Source organism: Vigna unguiculata, chromosome 2, assembly GCF_004118075.2.
Source record: "Vigna unguiculata cultivar IT97K-499-35 chromosome 2, ASM411807v1, whole genome shotgun sequence".
In the NCBI taxonomy this organism is placed as follows: Eukaryota; Viridiplantae; Streptophyta; class Magnoliopsida; order Fabales; family Fabaceae; genus Vigna; species Vigna unguiculata.
The window spans coordinates 19,069,008-19,087,778 of NC_040280.1; the positions used below are offsets into that span (position 1 = coordinate 19,069,008).

Consider the following 18,771-nt stretch of genomic DNA (forward strand, 5'->3'; position numbering starts at 1 on the left):
CAAAATTTTGTTTAGTACTCTCAAAATTTCACAGTGAAAATTAAAATGTAAAAAGTAATTATTTTCTCTTCTCTGTTCATGATACGATTTATCTAAAACATTTCTACCATTTTTGATCTTCAAAAAAAGAAAGCTAAATCAGAAATTTGAAGATGGAAGGAATGTTGTTGAGAGCTAGAGTTTACATAAAAGAAAAAAGATTTTTTGAAAGAGGATTTTCTTAAAGATTTTATTGGGTTCTAAGACCGAATTCAAAAATGAAGTTTGAATGTTTATAAATTTATATGTATATTTTAAGTTTTAAATTTATCTTTGTAGGATTTTATTATTAAAAGTAAATTGTATAAAATTATAGTTCATTACAAAAATGATTACTAAAATTACAGATATAATTTTTTTTATTAAAAATTTAGTATATTTATTTTATTTATTCGAAATTTAAGGAGAAGTTAAAGAAAAAAATTAACCGAACAAAAATATGTAACTTGAATAACTCATTTAAATTAATAATAATTTGAAAAAATCACCAATTCAATAAATTAAATGATTGAATATATAAATTAAAATATCAAATTAAATATAAAATCGGATCAACCCAGCCAATGTTGAGTCCTATATGCTATCAAAGGTTTTAATTAGATTCTTACAAATCAGTATAACTTTAAATATTATTAATGTAAGAATTTATCTGAACATGTTTTTATTATTTTTACTTTTTTGTTTTGAATAAGGTGTTTTTATAGTCAAAGATTAAATGAATTTTGAATTTTTAATATTATTTAAATAAGAAATTATAAAAAAAAAAAAACAACGGAACAATTTAAAAATTATAAATCTATTCGTGTGTCTGTTATATCTCAACTATTTTCTTTTATTTTCATTTTCCCCCATGTTATGTATTTTAAGCTTTCCAAAAGATAATAAATCCTTACATTGCTTAGTTTTGTGAATATGTAATTCAAGAAAACCAATAACAATAAAAACATTTGAGATAGCTTTTAAACCTTTTCACATTGTTCATGATTACCAATAATGAGATAATGGATTCTGTTATACTCTATGATGAAGTGTGGTGAAGACTTCAAAAGGAATAAGGAACTTTAACCTTTTTGAGAGTCAAAGAAGCATTCCTTGGAATTTTATGGTTACTTTTTAGGTTTTTTTATAATGTGTCTCTAAAGTGCTTAACTGGGTTTAATAAAAAATGGATGATGAAGGGTTCATCACCATCCAAGCCAAACTGTGTGAAACTTTATGCTTCTACCGGAAAGTACATAGCCAAAGTTCTCACTTTTCTACCTTCTTTTTATGATCTGTCTTCCTTTATTCTTCTCACCTTTCATAGCGGTTTTTCTCCTCAACTGTTTCCACATTGGATCCATTTCTTGAATAGTTTCATGTTTAAGTTTTGTAGATGTTAAAGTATGATTAGTGGTTTGTTTTGGATAGAAGATGAAAAGAAATAAGAAGAAAAGAGAATAGAAAAAAAATGGTATGGATTAAAAGAAAAATAGTAAAAATAATGAAAGTAAAGTTTGTTTACTTACGTTTTTATTTATTTTTTTAATAGTATTGTTTTAATGGTTTATTGTATCTATGAATAGAAAAAAAAGGCAAACTTTTAAAGGTTAAACAAAAAAAAATTAACTAAAAGTAGTAATATAAAAACACTTAAAATGGAGACCGTAGGTATTCTATTTCTCTTATGCGTTTCAATCTGAATCAATCTGATACACACCCTAAATTGTAATATCTGACAAAATTTAGTTTTTACACGTATTAAGCATTCGAGCATCTTCTACAAAAGATAAGAGACAAAAGATATGTGTTTTTATTTTATTATTCTCTACATATTGTTTCCATTTTCAAGAAACTACTATACATATCTCGTTGCATTATGTGCTCTCTATTTTATTTGAAACTTTTTGGGCAAATATGAATGTTCACTTCAATAATCTCAACATATACTTTCCGTTTAGAAAAAAGTAGGTTAAATTACTTTTTTTTCCTCTATTTGTCATGAAATTTCAGTTTGGTCCTCAAGTTTTTTGTTGTCTCAATTTGGTCCTCATTTTCTTAAAAATGACTCAATTTGGTCCCCACCATTAACTTTGACCAGACGGTGTTAAAGTCAACGCCACGTGTCAATTTATGTTTTTTTATTTTATTTTTTTGATTTTTTTGAATTTTTTTGAATTTTTGATTTTTGATTTTATTTTTGACACGTGTCACTTCATAATTGTGTCACGTGTCAAAGTGACTCAATTTGGTCCCTGTATTTGTTTTTAGTTTTAATTTAGTCCCCTTTTTTATAAAAATAAAGTAATATTGTCCTACCTTAAATTGACACTAAATTTACTTTTTTAGACATTCTTACTAAAATTAACGTTTTTATTAAATATTTCTATAAATATTTTAAATTAACTTTAACTTCTACACAAAACATTAGACTTTGGTTTTGTTTTGAACTTGAATTTTAGTTCCTAAACTTCTGTGTGACAAGTTATTTGATTTCTAATCTTCACTAAGTTTGTATAATATGATACACTTGATGTCCGATGACAAAATTGTTAATTTTTAAAATTAAGTTTGGGGTTTAACTTTGTTTAACAATAAAACTAAAAAAAAAACTTATTTAAAAATATTTCTACAAATATTTAATAAAAACGTCAATTTTATTAAGAATATCATCATAAATTGTATACAAAGATTAAATTGAGTGTCAATCTAAGGAGGGACAATATTGCTTCATTTTTACAAAAATTAGGACTAAATTGAAACTAAAAACAAATATAGGGACTAAATTGAGCCAGTTTGACATGTGACACAACTGTGAAGTGACACATGTCAAAAATAAAAAATTAAAAAAATATTAGAAAAAAAAACCAGAAATTGACACATGGCGTTGACTTTAACACCGTTTGGTCAAAGTTAATGGTGAGAACCAAATTGAGTCATTTTTAAGAAAATGAGGACCAAATTGAGACAACGAAAAACTTGAGGACCAAAATAAAATTTCATGACAAATAGAAGGACCAAAAGAGTAATTTAACCAAAAAAGTACTATAAAGTCTGTGTTTTGTGTTGTTTACACTGTCTCCATTGTCTTATCATGTTTCTTTGGCATGCGTATTTTTGACCAAAACAAATTATGTGTGTAGGAATTCGCATGGAATTCAAAAACCAAATTCAAATTGAAATTCAAAGGAGCAGTCTACTGCTCCCGCCTATATGTATCAGTCTCTCTCTATAAACATTTGAAGACATCTTTTATTTTGCAGTTAAACGTTTTGCATTCACTAAAGTTCGTTAATTCACCATTGTTTGTTCATTATGTCTTTTGTTTTGTAGGAACAACCTCACTCCATAGGAGAACTAAACACTGAAACGAAAAATTGGCATATCATTTCACGAGTTGACGTAATGATTTGTTCAAGATTACATTGAGAGCAAATCTCCATTTTCAATGTTGATTGTCCTCCAAGACAAAGAGATCTACATTACAAACCATTTAAAAATTATGCAGTCTTCAAAAATATTATACCTTAAGTGGTCATATATGAAAACCTTAATGCATTGTCTCTTTATCCATGCCTCAATAAGATGCACACTGATATACAAATTTCAATATGAAATTAAAGAGGATAAGGTTTACTCCTTTCAATCATTTTAGTGTTTCCTCTAATAGTGGTTGTTATAGAATAACCAATCACAACTATAAAAATAAACTTTCAATTTGGTACGAAAGTTCTTTTAGTTGGGTGTAACTTAGTTCCCAAAATAACACTCAATACATTCGTTTTTGTACCATCAATGCACCTGGCTTCGATATTTACTATTTAGTTCGTATGTATATGTTTCAGTTTAATCTCTTTCAGTCTAATGTTTAGGTTAAATGATATATAATATAAAATGTTAAACCGTTTAATGCTTTATGTAGATATAATTGGACTACTGATTGGTATTGTAACTTAAAGAGAACTTGAAAAAATTGGTAGGAAGACAAAGATGAATGTCATTCAAATTGAACCTGATGGGTAAGATTATTATTTTCCTTGGTTATAATCTCTTATGTGTTGTAATTTGTTATGTCTTATTGAAAATATGTCATTGTAAAATTCTAACCAAGCACATCTTGTTACAATAGTTATATACTATATTTGGTGAATATGTTGATGAGTTAAATGCATTTCTTCGATGGAAAAGATTAACATGTTGTTATTGTTATACACTATTGATGTATTTATGACTACATAATATTTTTTTTAACTCTTTTATAAATAAAGTTTATCTTCAAAATTGTATAAAATGTATGAACATAATTTTTAACTGCGATGGTGAAGAGGCGACATAGTTGGAAAAAAGGTAACTAATTAGAAGGATTTTTTTTATTACATTATATTCAATGTTTAATATATTTTCTATAAAAAAATATTTTGTACATTATAGAATGTTGAATAATACCGAATCTCTTTCACAAGTTCTCACCAATTGTCTCAATCTTCAAAAACAAGCTTGGAAGACGAATTCTTTCAACTCAATTGGAGAAGTTCCATCAAAAGTAAATATTTTAAAGAGGTACAATGTTGTTTTGTTTCTTTGACTTAAATGAAAATAAAAAAAAAAACCTTTTTTAAATCTCCTCTTTTATTCTTGGTAGGAAAGTACTTTTATTATAATGACCACAATTAAACACATTTTGAAAGAAAATGATTGGTAGTACATGACATGTATATGTAATAAATCTATATAGCCAGATTCCAAGATGATTTTTTATGAGAAGTATAATAAACACGCTATCAAGGTCACGCTCTTGTAATTGAATAATTGTCCAAAGCAAATGAACATGAAAATCTCTTTTATTATTGGACTAACAAAAACTCATAATTTTGTTATTCAGTGGCTGACATTGATTAGCCTGAGGTTTTCATTGTTATTTATTGGTCTAATATATTTAATTTAATAAGTAAATAAAGTATCATATTTTAGTTCTCAAATCTTAATTTGGCATTTTTATTTAAAACTATTTGGAATGATGATAATAAGTACATGCATTGATGATAAAAAGTTAAACTTTATATTGAATAAAAATAATTATTACATTTAGTGTTATGATGATTGTGATGTTAAATATTATTGTATTCACTTATAAAATTGTATTATGACTGTTATAAATTATTATCACTATTTAAAATTTAATCATATTTATCATTATTACTATTTAAACATTAATATCTATTTTTAACTTCTTAATTTTGTTTCAAATGTTAAGAAAAACAAAAATTCATTCATTTTAAAAATAATCTTTTTAGGAGTAAAAATACTAGTTATAATAAAAATTTAGATACTCCCAGTATATATATATATATATATATATATATATATATATATATATATTAATAAAATAAAATAAAATAACGTACAAATATTGTAAATATATAAATACAGTAATAATGTATTTTGGAGAAGATAATCAATTATATAATATATATATATATATATATAGTTAATTATTTTTTTAAATATGATCATATAAAAGGTTCGTAAATCCTTTTATATTTATGCAAAAAATTTAATGTATGTTTTACTTTTTTTCACTTGGTTATTTATTTATTTTTCATAATTTTCCTTTAATTTTTTTTATCGACCTTTAGGTCTTGATAGGAACAAGAAAATACAAACAAGATATAAGAGGTAAGATTTTATTTAAAGAAAACTATTTTTTTAACATAAATTAATTATTAATAAAACTATAGAGATTTCATATAAATAACATGATTAAAAAGAATTAGGACTATTATAACTTTTAACTTTAAATGGTATATGAAACATTAACGATCAGAAGAAATTTTAGATGAGCTTTTATGAATTTGATTTTATGTTGGAAAGTAATTATATTGTATCATGTTTAAGACATAATGTTTGATAGTTGTGGATGTCATTTATTGGTAAAAAACATAAAATATTTATAGATGTTGTTTGATGGACGGTTCCTAAAATTGGTATTCTGGAACAGTGTGATGTTTGATCGGATGAAATAATACATGAAGGGCAAAATAATCATTTTAAAGTTGAGGGTGTATGCAGAAATTATGGGGGTACATGAGCAATTATACTTTTGTGATCCAAGGCTGCACCTTCATGTTTTCAGGTTGCATCCATAGGTAGGTTGAAATCTCGAAAAAAATACATTTTAGATTTTGTAATCTGAAATATAATTATAGATCTTGAATGTATTTTGGAGTTCATAATTTATAGAAAAATCGTAAATATTTTCCAGATTGTACATGTATTAAAAAAAATGAAAAGGTGCATGAGTACTTTTATCAAATTTAGTAAAGGAGAATTTAGTATGGATATTATGGGGGTGAAGGAAGAAAAAAAAGGAGGTGCAGGAATAAGTTACCCAGGAAGAGTTTGACTCCACCCAGTCCAACATACAAGCCGTAAAAAAACTTCAGTTTACCAATTCTACCCCTCACCCCTTCCAACCTACCAAATTTCAAACCCTGAACAAGCAAAAGAAAGCCCTAAACCCGAAAACACAGTCATTCTCTCTCTCAGAGTTCAGTGATGGCGTCGCAAATGGCGATCCTCTTCCGCACGCGTTCCCTCCTCTTCACGAAACCCTCTTCCCTCATCAAAACCATATCCACATTCCCCTTCCTCTCGCAGGAGCCTCAGCTGGCGGATCCCACCCCTCTCCCTCCCAACCCCGCCTCCGGCAGCCCTCTCTACAACCAAAACTGGCGCACCCCTGGCTCCTCCTCCCATCCCTCCGCCCACGCGCTCGCTCCCGTCGGATTCTACAACCGCGCATCCGCCGATTCCTACGACCCTCAGGCGCTACTCAACCTCTTCGGCGATTGCATGGCCTCGCACGACTGGACGCAAGTCAAGAACACCTTCGAGACCTGGGTCGGCGCCCTCGACAAGACCGGCAAGCCTAACCGTCCCGACGTCAACCTCTTCAACCACTACCTCCGCGCCAATCTCATGCTCGGCTCCTCACCCTCCGACCTCCTCGACCTCGTCGCTCAGATGGACGATTTCAATGTCAAGCCCAATACGGCGTCGTTTAACCTCGTCCTCAAAGCCATGTGCCAGGCCAACGAAACCGTCGCCGCGGAAAAATTGCTCCAACGGTTAGTCTTGTAATCGCACTCGTTTCCTTGAATTGAAATCAATGCAGTTCTTTAGGTCTGAAGCTTTTGGGCTACTACTATATCAGGATTATTATTATTATTGTTTTCTGGAAATCAGTTTCTCCTACTAATTTGTAATGGCTTATACTTTTTCTAATATTTTTATTTTTAAATTGTGTTCAAGTTTAAGAAGTTTATTTTTTATTTTTTATTTTTCTCTTCTAGTAGAGCTTCTTATGGTGAAGCTCGTTCAAATAGAGTCTCTGTCAAATATTAATTTGTTTGGATGGAAATTTACTAATTCTTCTTGTCTCGTTATACTATTAGGGCAGTTCTCCATGAGCACATTTAACAAAATGAAAATTCTATAAGAAGAAAAATAAGAGCATTTCCTCCGTGAACTGCACATGTAAGTTCAAAGATTATAATCTTTTAAAGATGTTAATAGATGAGAGAGCTTCTAAAGTTCTGTTGATGCATAAGTTAATTTTGAGTTACGGATAAGTTCATTTTCTTAGTCGTGCTTATTGGACTGTAAACGATCCTGCAGCCGTGAGTGGTCAAATGACCGTGATCAAAATGAGCTAGTGAGAGGGCGTTGAGCATTGCCTTATGGTTAGTCCGGTGTACAGTATTGTAAGTTCTTAATTTGCAAAAAGTTAGATCTAATTAAGGTCTTGGATTAACTTTTCTAGTAGACACTTGTAGGATTAGAACAATACGAAAGAAAAGTAAAATAAGTTTCTTTCTTAAACGAGTGTAGCTTTTCCAAAGTACTGAAATGAACATGTGGATATCGGAGAAGTTTTGGCTTTGGTTATGTAAAATTACTGTTCTGGAATGGCGTGTAATATTGCTTACCAGGCAAGAGCTAACAATGCTAGAAGTGCTGCCAATGGTTTAACTATATATTACCTTAACTAACATTACATGTTTAGTTAATTGTAATTGGATTGAAAAGAATTGGATAGACGTTTTGAAACTTTTTATTGTTAATCTTGGTGTAGCGGAGATCCCACACTTCTTAAAAGCCAAACTGTTAAATGAAAAAAAATGTAGAAGTTGGAGTTGTGTCTAATTTCCAGCTGATGTGAAATTCTAGTTTCGTTGTCAACTCATCAGGTTGAAAGATCAGTGCATACACACAAGAGGGTAGACAGAGTGGGTTCTATGTCATTTGATTTGTTTTAATTTGAGGTGAGCCCACTCCTAATGTCTAGCTTTTACGAAGTTAGGCTTTGATGTAAGTTCATCTTATATTTTGTAGGAGTGTAAGGTGTTTGGGTTAATGTTGCTTAAGAAAGCTCCAAGAAGATTTCTATTGGACATTAAGATAACTAGACGTTATGTGAATGTGCACTTCAAAGGAGCTCAAAAGAGGAGTAGACGATTCAATTGAAACAAAAAATTAAGACAACAAGAAGTGAACCATAAATGGCGGAAGAAGTGAGGAATTGAACATAAAAGAACTTGAATTAACTAAGCAAAAGATGAAGAGATAAGATGGGTATAGGGAGTGGGAACGAGGCACGCCTCTTGGGGGATGGACCAACCCAAGATAAGTGGTAGTTGCCACCCTTGAACCAAGATTCAAGATAAGACTAAGAGCTAGAGCACTCTCAAAAGAGGAAGCTCACAATGGCTGAAATGTAAGTGTATATACTCAAAATTCCAACCATTTACAAGTGGTGGAGTGGCTCCCTTATATAGGCATGAGTAGGGACCACTTAGCAAAAATACAAAGTATCTTTCTCGAAGGCAGGGCAACCTAAAAACTAGAGATACCTAGCATGACCTGGGCACCTCCTTGCTCTCCAAGGATGAGACACACGACCTTGGCCATCTAGAAGGCCTACTGAGTCTCCTCTCCACTCCATGTGCTACCCCAAGTGTTGGGCCAAGCTCCAAGGCCCTTCATCCATCAAGCTTAGCAACCTTGGGGTGTCCAGTACCAATCCTCATGTTGGGCTAGGTTTCTCATCATCCAAAACTTCCAAAGGGAGTGTCAACAAAAAGAAGAGGTGCCAAAAGCAAACCTACAAAAACACAAGAGAAAACATAAGTCTAGAATTTATTCTAAGACAAAAACTAAACCAAGTAAGCGAAAGAAGGCAAAGAAACTTCCCTCCTAAACAAGTTTATTTTCCCTAAGCATTTTCCTCCGTCTTTGGTAGGGGTTAGGGCCTCATTAGGCTTTGTACTTCAAATGAAGTTTATCACACTCATCTGAATGGACCTCCCTTTTATTTTGAGCAAAAACCACAGTTGAAATGCCAATAAGCAGACCAATGAGACTATCCACTTCAAAATAAATAACTTTCATTAGTGTGTAAGCGAAATTTGTCTGTGGTATTTGTACAAGTAATTGAGCACATTTACATTTTTTCTTTATATATCAAGTTTTTCTTTGTTATTATGATATTATCAGGATGCTGCAGACAGGAAATGACTCTCTCCCTGATGACGAATCATATGACTTGGTTATTGGAATGCTCTTTTCCACAGACCAGATTGATACTGCATTCAAATATATAGATCAAATTTTGAAATCTGGTAACGTCTTGTCAATGAAGGTATTTATGAGCTGTGTACGGAGATGTCTCAGTAAGGGAAGGTTTGATACTTTGGTGACAATAATTGAAAGGTGCAGGGTGAGTGATTAGTCTTGTTGACGCTTAATAAAATTTGTCTAAATTGTAATTTTGTACCTATATTTTAGAAAACCTGTAACTTTGGTTCAATCCTCAAATTTCTATACATTTATTTCTTTTTTAATTTTAATTAATTAAATTATTTCTTGATGATACCTGAAATGAATATGATAGGATTAGGGTTCACTTAAAATGAAATGAAACGTATCTAAAATTGGGGACTTAAATTTCGGAGGAAATATTAAAGGGAGGCCAAAATTGCAATTTAGACATAAATTTTTCTTTAACAGATTGATTACTAACTTGATGTTTCTTCTGTTAATGTTCTCAAATCTCTTTGTTGTTTCCAGGCATCAGATGTAAACAAAGCTCTCTGCCCCAACTGGGACTTGTGCAATTTTATTGTTGAAACTGCAATTCGAGAGGATAATAGCAAACTAGCTTTCTATGGCCTGGAGTATATGGCCAGATGGATTGTAAAGGGTGAACGTCAAAGAGCCCCTATATTGCTGTCTGTAGATGAAGGTTTAGTTCTGTCAGCAATTTTGACTGCTGGTAGAACCTATGATTCTGAGTTGCTAGGGGCATCATGGGCTGTGTTGGACCGCTCACTGCGTAAAAAGAAAGCCCCTAATCCTGAGTCATACCTTGGGAAGATATATGCCCTTGCATCATTGGGAAATCTACAAAAGGCTTTTAGTACACTGAATGAGTATGAGTTGGCTTATGGAGACACGGGTGAAGAAGCTGAAGAATTGTTCTGCCCATTTACCTCGCTACATCCATTGGTTTTGGCATGCTCTAAGAAGGGTTTTGAGACTCTAGATAATGTATATCTTTCTCTGTTGAACAAAACATTTAATAGTACCTAACCTTTCACATTTGTTATCAATCCAATCCTTTGTGATGCATGGCATTTTTATTGAATTCACTAGTTTTAATATTTACATGTTTTCATGTGGAAATAGATGATACAATTTCTATTTTTGACAATATATTTAAAAAGCTTCTATGTTGCTGTGACATGTTACATTCATAAAATGTCATTTCTACTGTTGACATGTTTGCAGCATAGATTGAATTTTTGCCATGATCTATGCAGTTTTTAGTAATGTTACATTCAGCTCCACCTTCAGCTTCATCTAATCACGCTCTGTTCTATATAGGTTTATTTTCAACTGGAGAATTTAAAGAATGCCGAGCGTCCTTATAAATCTGTTGCTGCAATAAACTGCGTCATTGTAGGATGTGCAAACATATGGGACCTCGATCGAGCTTATCAAACATTTGAGTCAATTGGATCTACTTTTGGGTTGAGCCCTGATATTCATTCGTACAATGGGCTGATGTATGCCTTTGGGAAGCACAAGAAGGTGATGATTCGTTCTTCCAACCCACTATATATGTATCTTTTTGCTCATGCTCTTCACTGCTTTCACGGATCCCACCTTTAGAAAGCCTGCATTAGACATAAAATCAGTTTTCCAAGCTTTGATGCATGATATTTGACATTTGTTACCTCTATCCCCTTATATAGATGTCTTTTTGAGAAATTTGTTCGTCCCTTTCTATAGAACCCCTTTCAAACTGTCTTTTTGAATGATCTTTTCTTGTAAAAAATACCCTTGATTACTTTCAACTTTTATTCAATAAACAAAAAATGTTATAAAATAATAAGATAAATTTTCTCTCTAGTATGAGGGTTGAGAAAGATGACTAGCCACAAGATTGTCTAATGTAGCTGTTAGGAAATAGGTAGATGGATTGAGATTAGGTGTCAATATTTGCAAGGATAAACTTTTATCAAATTTAATGCCACTGTCTTTATGAACCAACTGTTCGAAGTCCGATGTTTCAGTTAAAATGCTCGTGTGTATATATATAGGTACTATATCGATGCCACTCAGTTTGGCTTTTCTTTATTTCGATTGTTTTGGAATAGCATAGGATAATAGGAATGGATGCGTATGTTAGGTTGGAAGCAGATGTAGGATTGGACATATTTTCTTTTTATTCTTTTTCTGCTTAATTACTATGTACTACAGGCTTTCAAAAAATTGTGTAAGATATGGTGTGTCAAACAAAGAAAACTCTCTTATCTCTTTAATTATCTTGTGGCAGACACATGAAGCTTCAAAAGTGTTTGAGCACCTGGTGAGTCTGGGTCTCAAGCCTAATGCAAAATCATATTCCCTGATAATTGAGGCCCACCTGATTAACCGGGATGTCAAATCTGCTCTTGCAGTGATTGATGATATGGTATCTACTCTGTTCTTTTTTTTCTTTAAAAAATGTATATATTTGCCAGCAAAGCTCATTGATGTATATCAAATTCCTTGGCAGATGAGTGCTGGATTTGAACCGTCAAAATTGATTCTGAAAATGATCAGGCGGCGATGCATGAGAGAAATGGACTACGAAAGTGATGACCGAGTACAATCACTGGCAAATTCTTTGAATTATAGATTGGGTTCAGAAGCCCGGCGGGACATTCTGTTTAATCTTGACTACAGTGGGGGTTATGCTTGAATGGTAAGTTTGACGGTTACAAGATTATTTTTTACAAATTTTGGAATTTTTCTTTGTTTTCATTTCACATTTTCATTGTATCCTGTATAAAATGTAACTTTTTAATCATTTTCTCTATTTATTATGCAAACATTTGAAATTAGGAAACCGAGTGGAAATAAAAAAAAAAAACCAATTCAAATGGTCCCATATTTCACTTAGATTGAAAATATTAGTTTCAGATTGCAGTACTCACAAATGCACTTCAGTCGACTAATAAAGGAGTGTCTAAAACAATCATTTGTTTTTCTCCTTGGATAGAATGTTGTTTAGTACTAAACCTACTCTTCATATTTGATATTATATAGTTGTTTTTGGGCAGGTGCATTTGTCTCTGATGTCCCAACGAATTATTGGAATTATTTGACATATCTTTTATTGCATCCATAGCCAAGGGAATGAGTGTGTATATAATTGGATGCTGTTCTGGTTGGCGGGTGAAGGATAACACAAAAATAACTCGGCACACTCTATTTTTGTATTTGTGTTAGTGAAGTGGGGGAGATTATTGATGATGGTATTAGGTTTCCTAGTGAAAACCCGAAGCAGTGTCTAATCCAATTTTAGTAGAGAGGATATAATCAAGGTCGACTCTCTTTGGTTCTTTATTTTTTGTTTTTTGAGACTACCTAGGATTTGGAGACTGTATTTATGGTGCTGTGGTTGTACTAAATTCTACTGCAAATAATGGCAACATTTTCAATACAAACACTCCTTTTGATGATCCACTAAAACTCTTTCTATGGAGAATGCTTTGTGAACCAAATTTTTTAAGCACCCACTTCTGCAGTATTATTTAATATTAAATACTCAAGAAAAATAACTACTTATAACTAGATGCTGTCTTCAATTATAGTTATATCTTTTAGCAATGAAACTGATTATTATATGAACTTGTAAAATGAATTATAATGTTATTTTAGTATTCAGTGTTGTTACTGTATATACCACGATTACATGTGGTCGATGTTTATGTTTTTGTAAGTAATGTTATTTATTGTGATATTTAAATTCTATTTTTGAATGAAGATACTTTACATTCTATATCAATATTACTATTACAATTATAGTTATTATTAATTTATACTTTTATTTGTTGAAATTGTTTAAAATTATATAATAAATAAAATGTTATTCCTTTATTTAATTATCAAAATTAGGTTATTTATCAAAATTTCTTTGTAAATAGCATTAGTAATAATGTGTACATATTGTTTTCTAGTTTTTCTAATTAAGAACTTGTTTAACAAACATTAATACTTAATCTTTACAAGTATAAATTAAAATTATATAAATTATACTAGGCTGAACTTTTTAAAGGTTAAATTAGAAATACATTCATCTTTGTATAATATTAATTTTCGCAATTTAAATTACTTGATACAACTTGTATGACTAAACAAATTAATGAATTGTGGCGTAATTCATAATAATACTGTATCTCAGATTATTTTTATTCAAAACAGAAATACTAAATTTGTTATAATAAATAACAATGGGAATTATATGTACTAAAATGGATTTAATAATAAATGATCAGACTTATAAATAGCACCACCATTATACAAAATACAATTGTCTATCTAAATCATCAATATCAATTTCTATGTATCAATTATATATATGAATCAATATCTATTACTAACAGAAGAAACCAACTTCATAAAAGGAATCAAATTTAACATATGAAGATAACCGTAAAATCCAAAAAATGGCGTATGCCGTATAATGTGAAGAGCACACGGTATTCTTTAGTAAAAGGCGAAAGAATAATTCGATATGCGCCCATCACACGGCTCCGTGATCTGAAACTCAAAGACTCTTCAGATTTATTAATATGGGCCTTGAGCCTTGTAAGAAACATAGACATAAAAATACTGACATGGATGATGCATAGATTCAGTATGAAGTACAAACGTAAGTTCCATTTTGTGTTAAAAGTTTCGTCTAACAAGATAAAAACCATTATCAAACACTTTGAACATTTTGGAAATAATTTATTGTAAACATATGAGATTGATGATAATACGATACTTTTAGCATGTATCAGTTTAAATTTAATAAATCGATTATATTTTTGAAGGTTACCCAGAAATCATTATACCAATATTGTTAAAGCAATAGAGTAACTACTTTAGTTATTTTAGTTATATATAGTTTCTCTCTTGTATCTCAATATACAATAGAATGATATCTCTTTTCTGTTTCATGGTATCAAGAAATTGTGAATGATAGTTTCAAAAAGATTGGTGTGTTGTAAGTGAGTGGGCCAAATAATTCCGTACTAACATACCTATCCTTGCTTAGTAATCTCTCTGCATAATTGTAAAATCCTCAAACTATATCAATTGGTCCCTTAGGTATATTTGGATGTTTTACTCACTCCTTATTGTGAAAATAGTTGCCTTTAGTTCAAAATTTATATCGTATAAAATCATTTCACTCGGTTGATATAATTTAAGGATTTATAATCAGATAATAGTTCAAACAATCATAAGTCAAAAATTTAGTAACATATCTCAATCATAAGGTAAAAGGTAAACTTACTTTAATTAAGATTTTTATTAAGTGGACTATTCTTGTTTACTCAAAAACTCCTATGATATGCTCCAATTTTCAAACAAATGTATAGATTAAAATTTTAAATAAGTGTAAAGAGGAAAGGGAGCAAATATTTTAGAGAGATAATAAATTCTATAAAATGAAATTTGATTAATTTATTTTTTAATTATAAAATAATAAGTTTCATTTAGATATCTTCTATCTCCTTATTTTATTTTCTGGAACAATTTACTTTTCTAAAATATTCAATTATCAAGAAAAAATAAAGAAAATATTATATATATCATCCCACATCTTCACCGTTGCTTTGCTTCAAAGCTATGAGATGATTCTCAATCTTTACATATCCTCCAACTCCAATTAATAACGATATATTTATAATTAAGTAAAATCAAAATGATGAATGGTAGTAAATGATTATATTTTAGTTTAGATTATTTCAATCTAAACACAAATTTTAAATATTAGAAACTATATTGCAGGGTTTCCATAGGATACCTTCCAAAAAGTGGCGTATGCCGCTTGTAGTGACGAGCCCACGGTATTCTTTAGTAAAAGGCGAAAGAATAATTCGCTATGTGCTCATCACACGGCTCCGTAATTTATAAAGTGGAAACTGGCTTCTTTTATATCATGTTGTTCATTTCCACTCAACAAACTTATCAATGTGGGCTTAATAAGAAACAGGCATAAAACACTAAATCATTGTTTAAATTATAAAAATTTATAATTTTATACAATTACATTTTTCTAACACACATTTTTTTTTTCATGTAGACCATGCGTGCTATGTAATACTGCTAACACGACAACCTTCTTTTCGCAAAAAGAAATAAAATATATTACTTAGTTACATAATATTTTAATATCACCATTTTTAATCTTTATGTAAGAATATAATTTTTTTTAAAGTTATTTTCTTTTTCCAAAGAAGATTTGAAGAAAAAATATCTATACACGCCATAAATATTAAGCGAAAAAAAACTTTTTTTAAAGTATTAATTATTAAAAATAAGAGTATCAATTAAATTATAACTTATTTAAATAATATGTAATGGACATTAGTTACTTTTGTGTATATATTTCATATTCATATTTACACTTAATCATATTTTAAAATTATAATATTTTGAATATCACAATTATCTTGTGTAGCAAAATATAAATAACAAATAATAGGCGCATATTTTTTATTATTGTACTTTAATGGAGATCACACTCAATAAAACAAAATGATTTAAAATGTAACAAGTTTGAATTAACTTAAAGTCCTCTCCCAGATAATTCAATTACAGATTCAAAAATTTTACATCAACACAAAGAAAAGTTGTTTGTGAGTTTTTATAATTAAAAAAAATTAGAATTGGAAATTTAAATGAAAAAATAAGTCAACAAAACATACCAATCTCTAGCTCTTCTCTACTTGATTCAATTGTTAGCTAACAGAATAACAAATATTAAATATTTTCACAAATTTGAATTAACATATTAAATATCAATTAATTCTTGAAAATCAAATACAAAAAATTAAGCAACTTGTATGAATCCTAATCTCTTATTCTTGAATTAAGAAAATTGAATTATGAATCATTTGTTAAGAACAAAAAGAAGAATTAAATTAAGCAAACAATCCTTTTCTTATATCAAAAGACATGTTTCAACAAATTAGGGAAAATAGAACTTGCAAAAAGAAAGAAAAAATTGCAATTGCATCAAAACTTTAAGAATAGTTCTGAATTGCACTTAAGATCAATAGTTAATCTTGAGTCTTTCATTTGAAGATTAAATGTAAAATTCAAGATTGTAAAGAAGAATAGAAAAACAAGAGAGAGACAAAGAAGAAAAAAAAATAAAGTAACTTTTAAATCTTTAAATTTGCCCAAAAATTTTCTAGAGAGATAAGTCCTCTAAAAAGGTACAGGGAACATGCCAACAAAGTCACAGCTCCCTTTTATTTTAAGGCCTAAACCTAATTAATCATATTAAAATTATGGTTTCACAAACAATTCTGTCTCAAGTCAAATTTTTCAGTCATATTTCAAAATGTAAAACATAAATCAACCTTTAAAATGATCTTAAGCATATATTTGCATTGAAAAGCTGATTTTATACCTTTTCTAAACACAATAATCAGTTATGTTGAAAAATAGTTGATTATCCTAGTCAAAATATAATTTTCACATGTTTTGCAAATAATCAATTACGTTAAAGGACCTTAAAATAATTTCTGGTAAACACGAAAAACACAAATTAATGAATTACTAGTATTTTTACCCGTGCAACGCACGGGATATCGAATAAAATTAAAAATTACAGTATATTTATTAAATTAATTTGAAATTATAAAAATATAATTAAATTTAATATCAATTTTATTTTATAAAATTCAATAATAATATTTTAATTGATTTTATAATAAAAATGTATTTAAGTTATTTATATATATTTTTGATAAAATGTATTATATATAATTATTTTAAATAATATATTAAGATTTAGATAATTAAAATTAAGAAATCAAATTTAATTTTGAATGAAATATTGAGTAAAAAATGTAGAAAAATATAATAGTTGTTTCTCTAATAATAAAAATGATGGACGATATAGAAATTGTTGAGTAGACTTAATAAAGATACAAACATTAGACGATACAAAAAATGTGAAGAGTAAGTGATATAAAGCTACAAATGATAGATCGTGCATATAAATGTAATGTTTAGTTAGTCAGATAGTACTCACTCTCTTCAGATGTGTCAGTTTGGTACTCACTTTTAAAAATGTGTCAATCGAATCCTAACTTTTGAAAAAATGTCTCAATTAGGTTCCTTTCACTCTTGTAAGTCATTTTAAATATCGATACCATTAATGGCGTTAATATTTTTTTCTCAAAGGGACCTGATTGAGACATATTTTCCAAAGTTAGGACCGAATTGACACCTTTGTAAAAGTGGGTATGAAACTGACATATCCAAACAAAAGTGAGTATTATCCGACTAATTACACCTAAATATAAATAGTAGATTCTTTAAAGATACAAATGTTAGACTGCAAACAAAATATAAATAGTAAACAATCAAAACTTACAAAATGTAGACTATGTAGACAAATATAAATAGTACACTATGCAAAAATACAAAGGTTAGACATTGATAGACTCTTCTATTGGAGTCCTTTTTTTACAATTTTTTTGGATTTTGAATTTCAAATTTTAACTTTGCTCCCATATTTCATAGCTTTTAAAATTTAGAATTTAAATTCAAACTTTATTACTATATATTTTGAATTTCAAATTTGACAATATATATCCTAATTTAGAAAAAAAAAATATTGAAATCGACATTATTAGTGATTTTTATATCTTTAAAAATTTTAAGAATGTATAATTTTAACTTGTAATGATATACCAATGTCTATGTTATAAAAATTATTTTTTAAATTATTGTTTAAGTTTGTGTAAAATGTCAAAAAATATGTGAAAAATATTTAAAAATATTTAAAAATTCATATTTAAATTTTACAATTATTTATTTATTATTTTACACTATATTTTAATTATTTTTACTATTATTATTATATTAGGACTAATATGTTAATATATTATTATATTATTAAGAACCGTAGATCTTTTGTTCCTAAATATTATATTACTTGTTTATTTTCTATATCATATTTTTAACTTTTATTGTTTTTAATTGTGAATATTAATGTATTTCCATTAAATTTTTTTAATTTATCATTTTTCATATTTTGATAATATATAAAATACGAACATTTCTTATAAGTTAAAAATATTTGAAAGTTGTTTAGAGATATTATAAGAATCTATTGAAAAACTTACACTATTT

At 29.1% G+C, this 18,771-nt stretch overlaps 1 protein-coding gene and 2 non-coding genes across 3 annotated transcripts; 1 reads left to right on the forward strand and 2 right to left on the reverse strand.

The window, feature by feature from the left end:
• Positions 1–6,491: 6,491 nt before the first annotated feature.
• On the forward strand, positions 6,492–13,092 carry LOC114173729 (pentatricopeptide repeat-containing protein At1g26460, mitochondrial). Its single transcript, XM_028058298.1, has 7 exons — positions 6,492–7,145; positions 9,574–9,796; positions 10,147–10,626; positions 10,963–11,169; positions 11,918–12,055; positions 12,140–12,328; positions 12,687–13,092. Exons 1-6 carry the CDS (start codon positions 6,574–6,576, stop codon positions 12,323–12,325), a joined length of 1,806 nt encoding a protein of 601 aa, XP_027914099.1. The 5' UTR covers positions 6,492–6,573; the 3' UTR covers positions 12,326–12,328; positions 12,687–13,092.
• A 953-nt stretch (positions 13,093–14,045) lies between these two features.
• LOC114174757 lies at positions 14,046–14,162 on the reverse strand. Its single transcript, XR_003602720.1, has one exon. It is a non-coding gene; the product is annotated as a U5 spliceosomal RNA (small nuclear RNA).
• A 1,245-nt stretch (positions 14,163–15,407) lies between these two features.
• On the reverse strand, positions 15,408–15,521 carry LOC114174756. Its single transcript, XR_003602719.1, has one exon. It is a non-coding gene; the product is annotated as a U5 spliceosomal RNA (small nuclear RNA).
• Between the last annotated feature and the right edge of the window lie 3,250 nt (positions 15,522–18,771).

Bases quoted from the DNA above. Each gene is read 5' to 3' on its own strand.
- LOC114173729 (XM_028058298.1), top strand. From the start codon at position 6,574: ATGGCGTCGCAAATGGCGATCCTCTTCCGCACGCGTTCCCTCCTCTTC. The intron at 7,146-9,573 runs GTTAGTCTTGTA...TGATATTATCAG, and splicing joins GCGGAAAAATTGCTCCAACG to GATGCTGCAGACAGGAAATG. The intron at 9,797-10,146 runs GTGAGTGATTAG...TGTTGTTTCCAG, and splicing joins CAATAATTGAAAGGTGCAGG to GCATCAGATGTAAACAAAGC.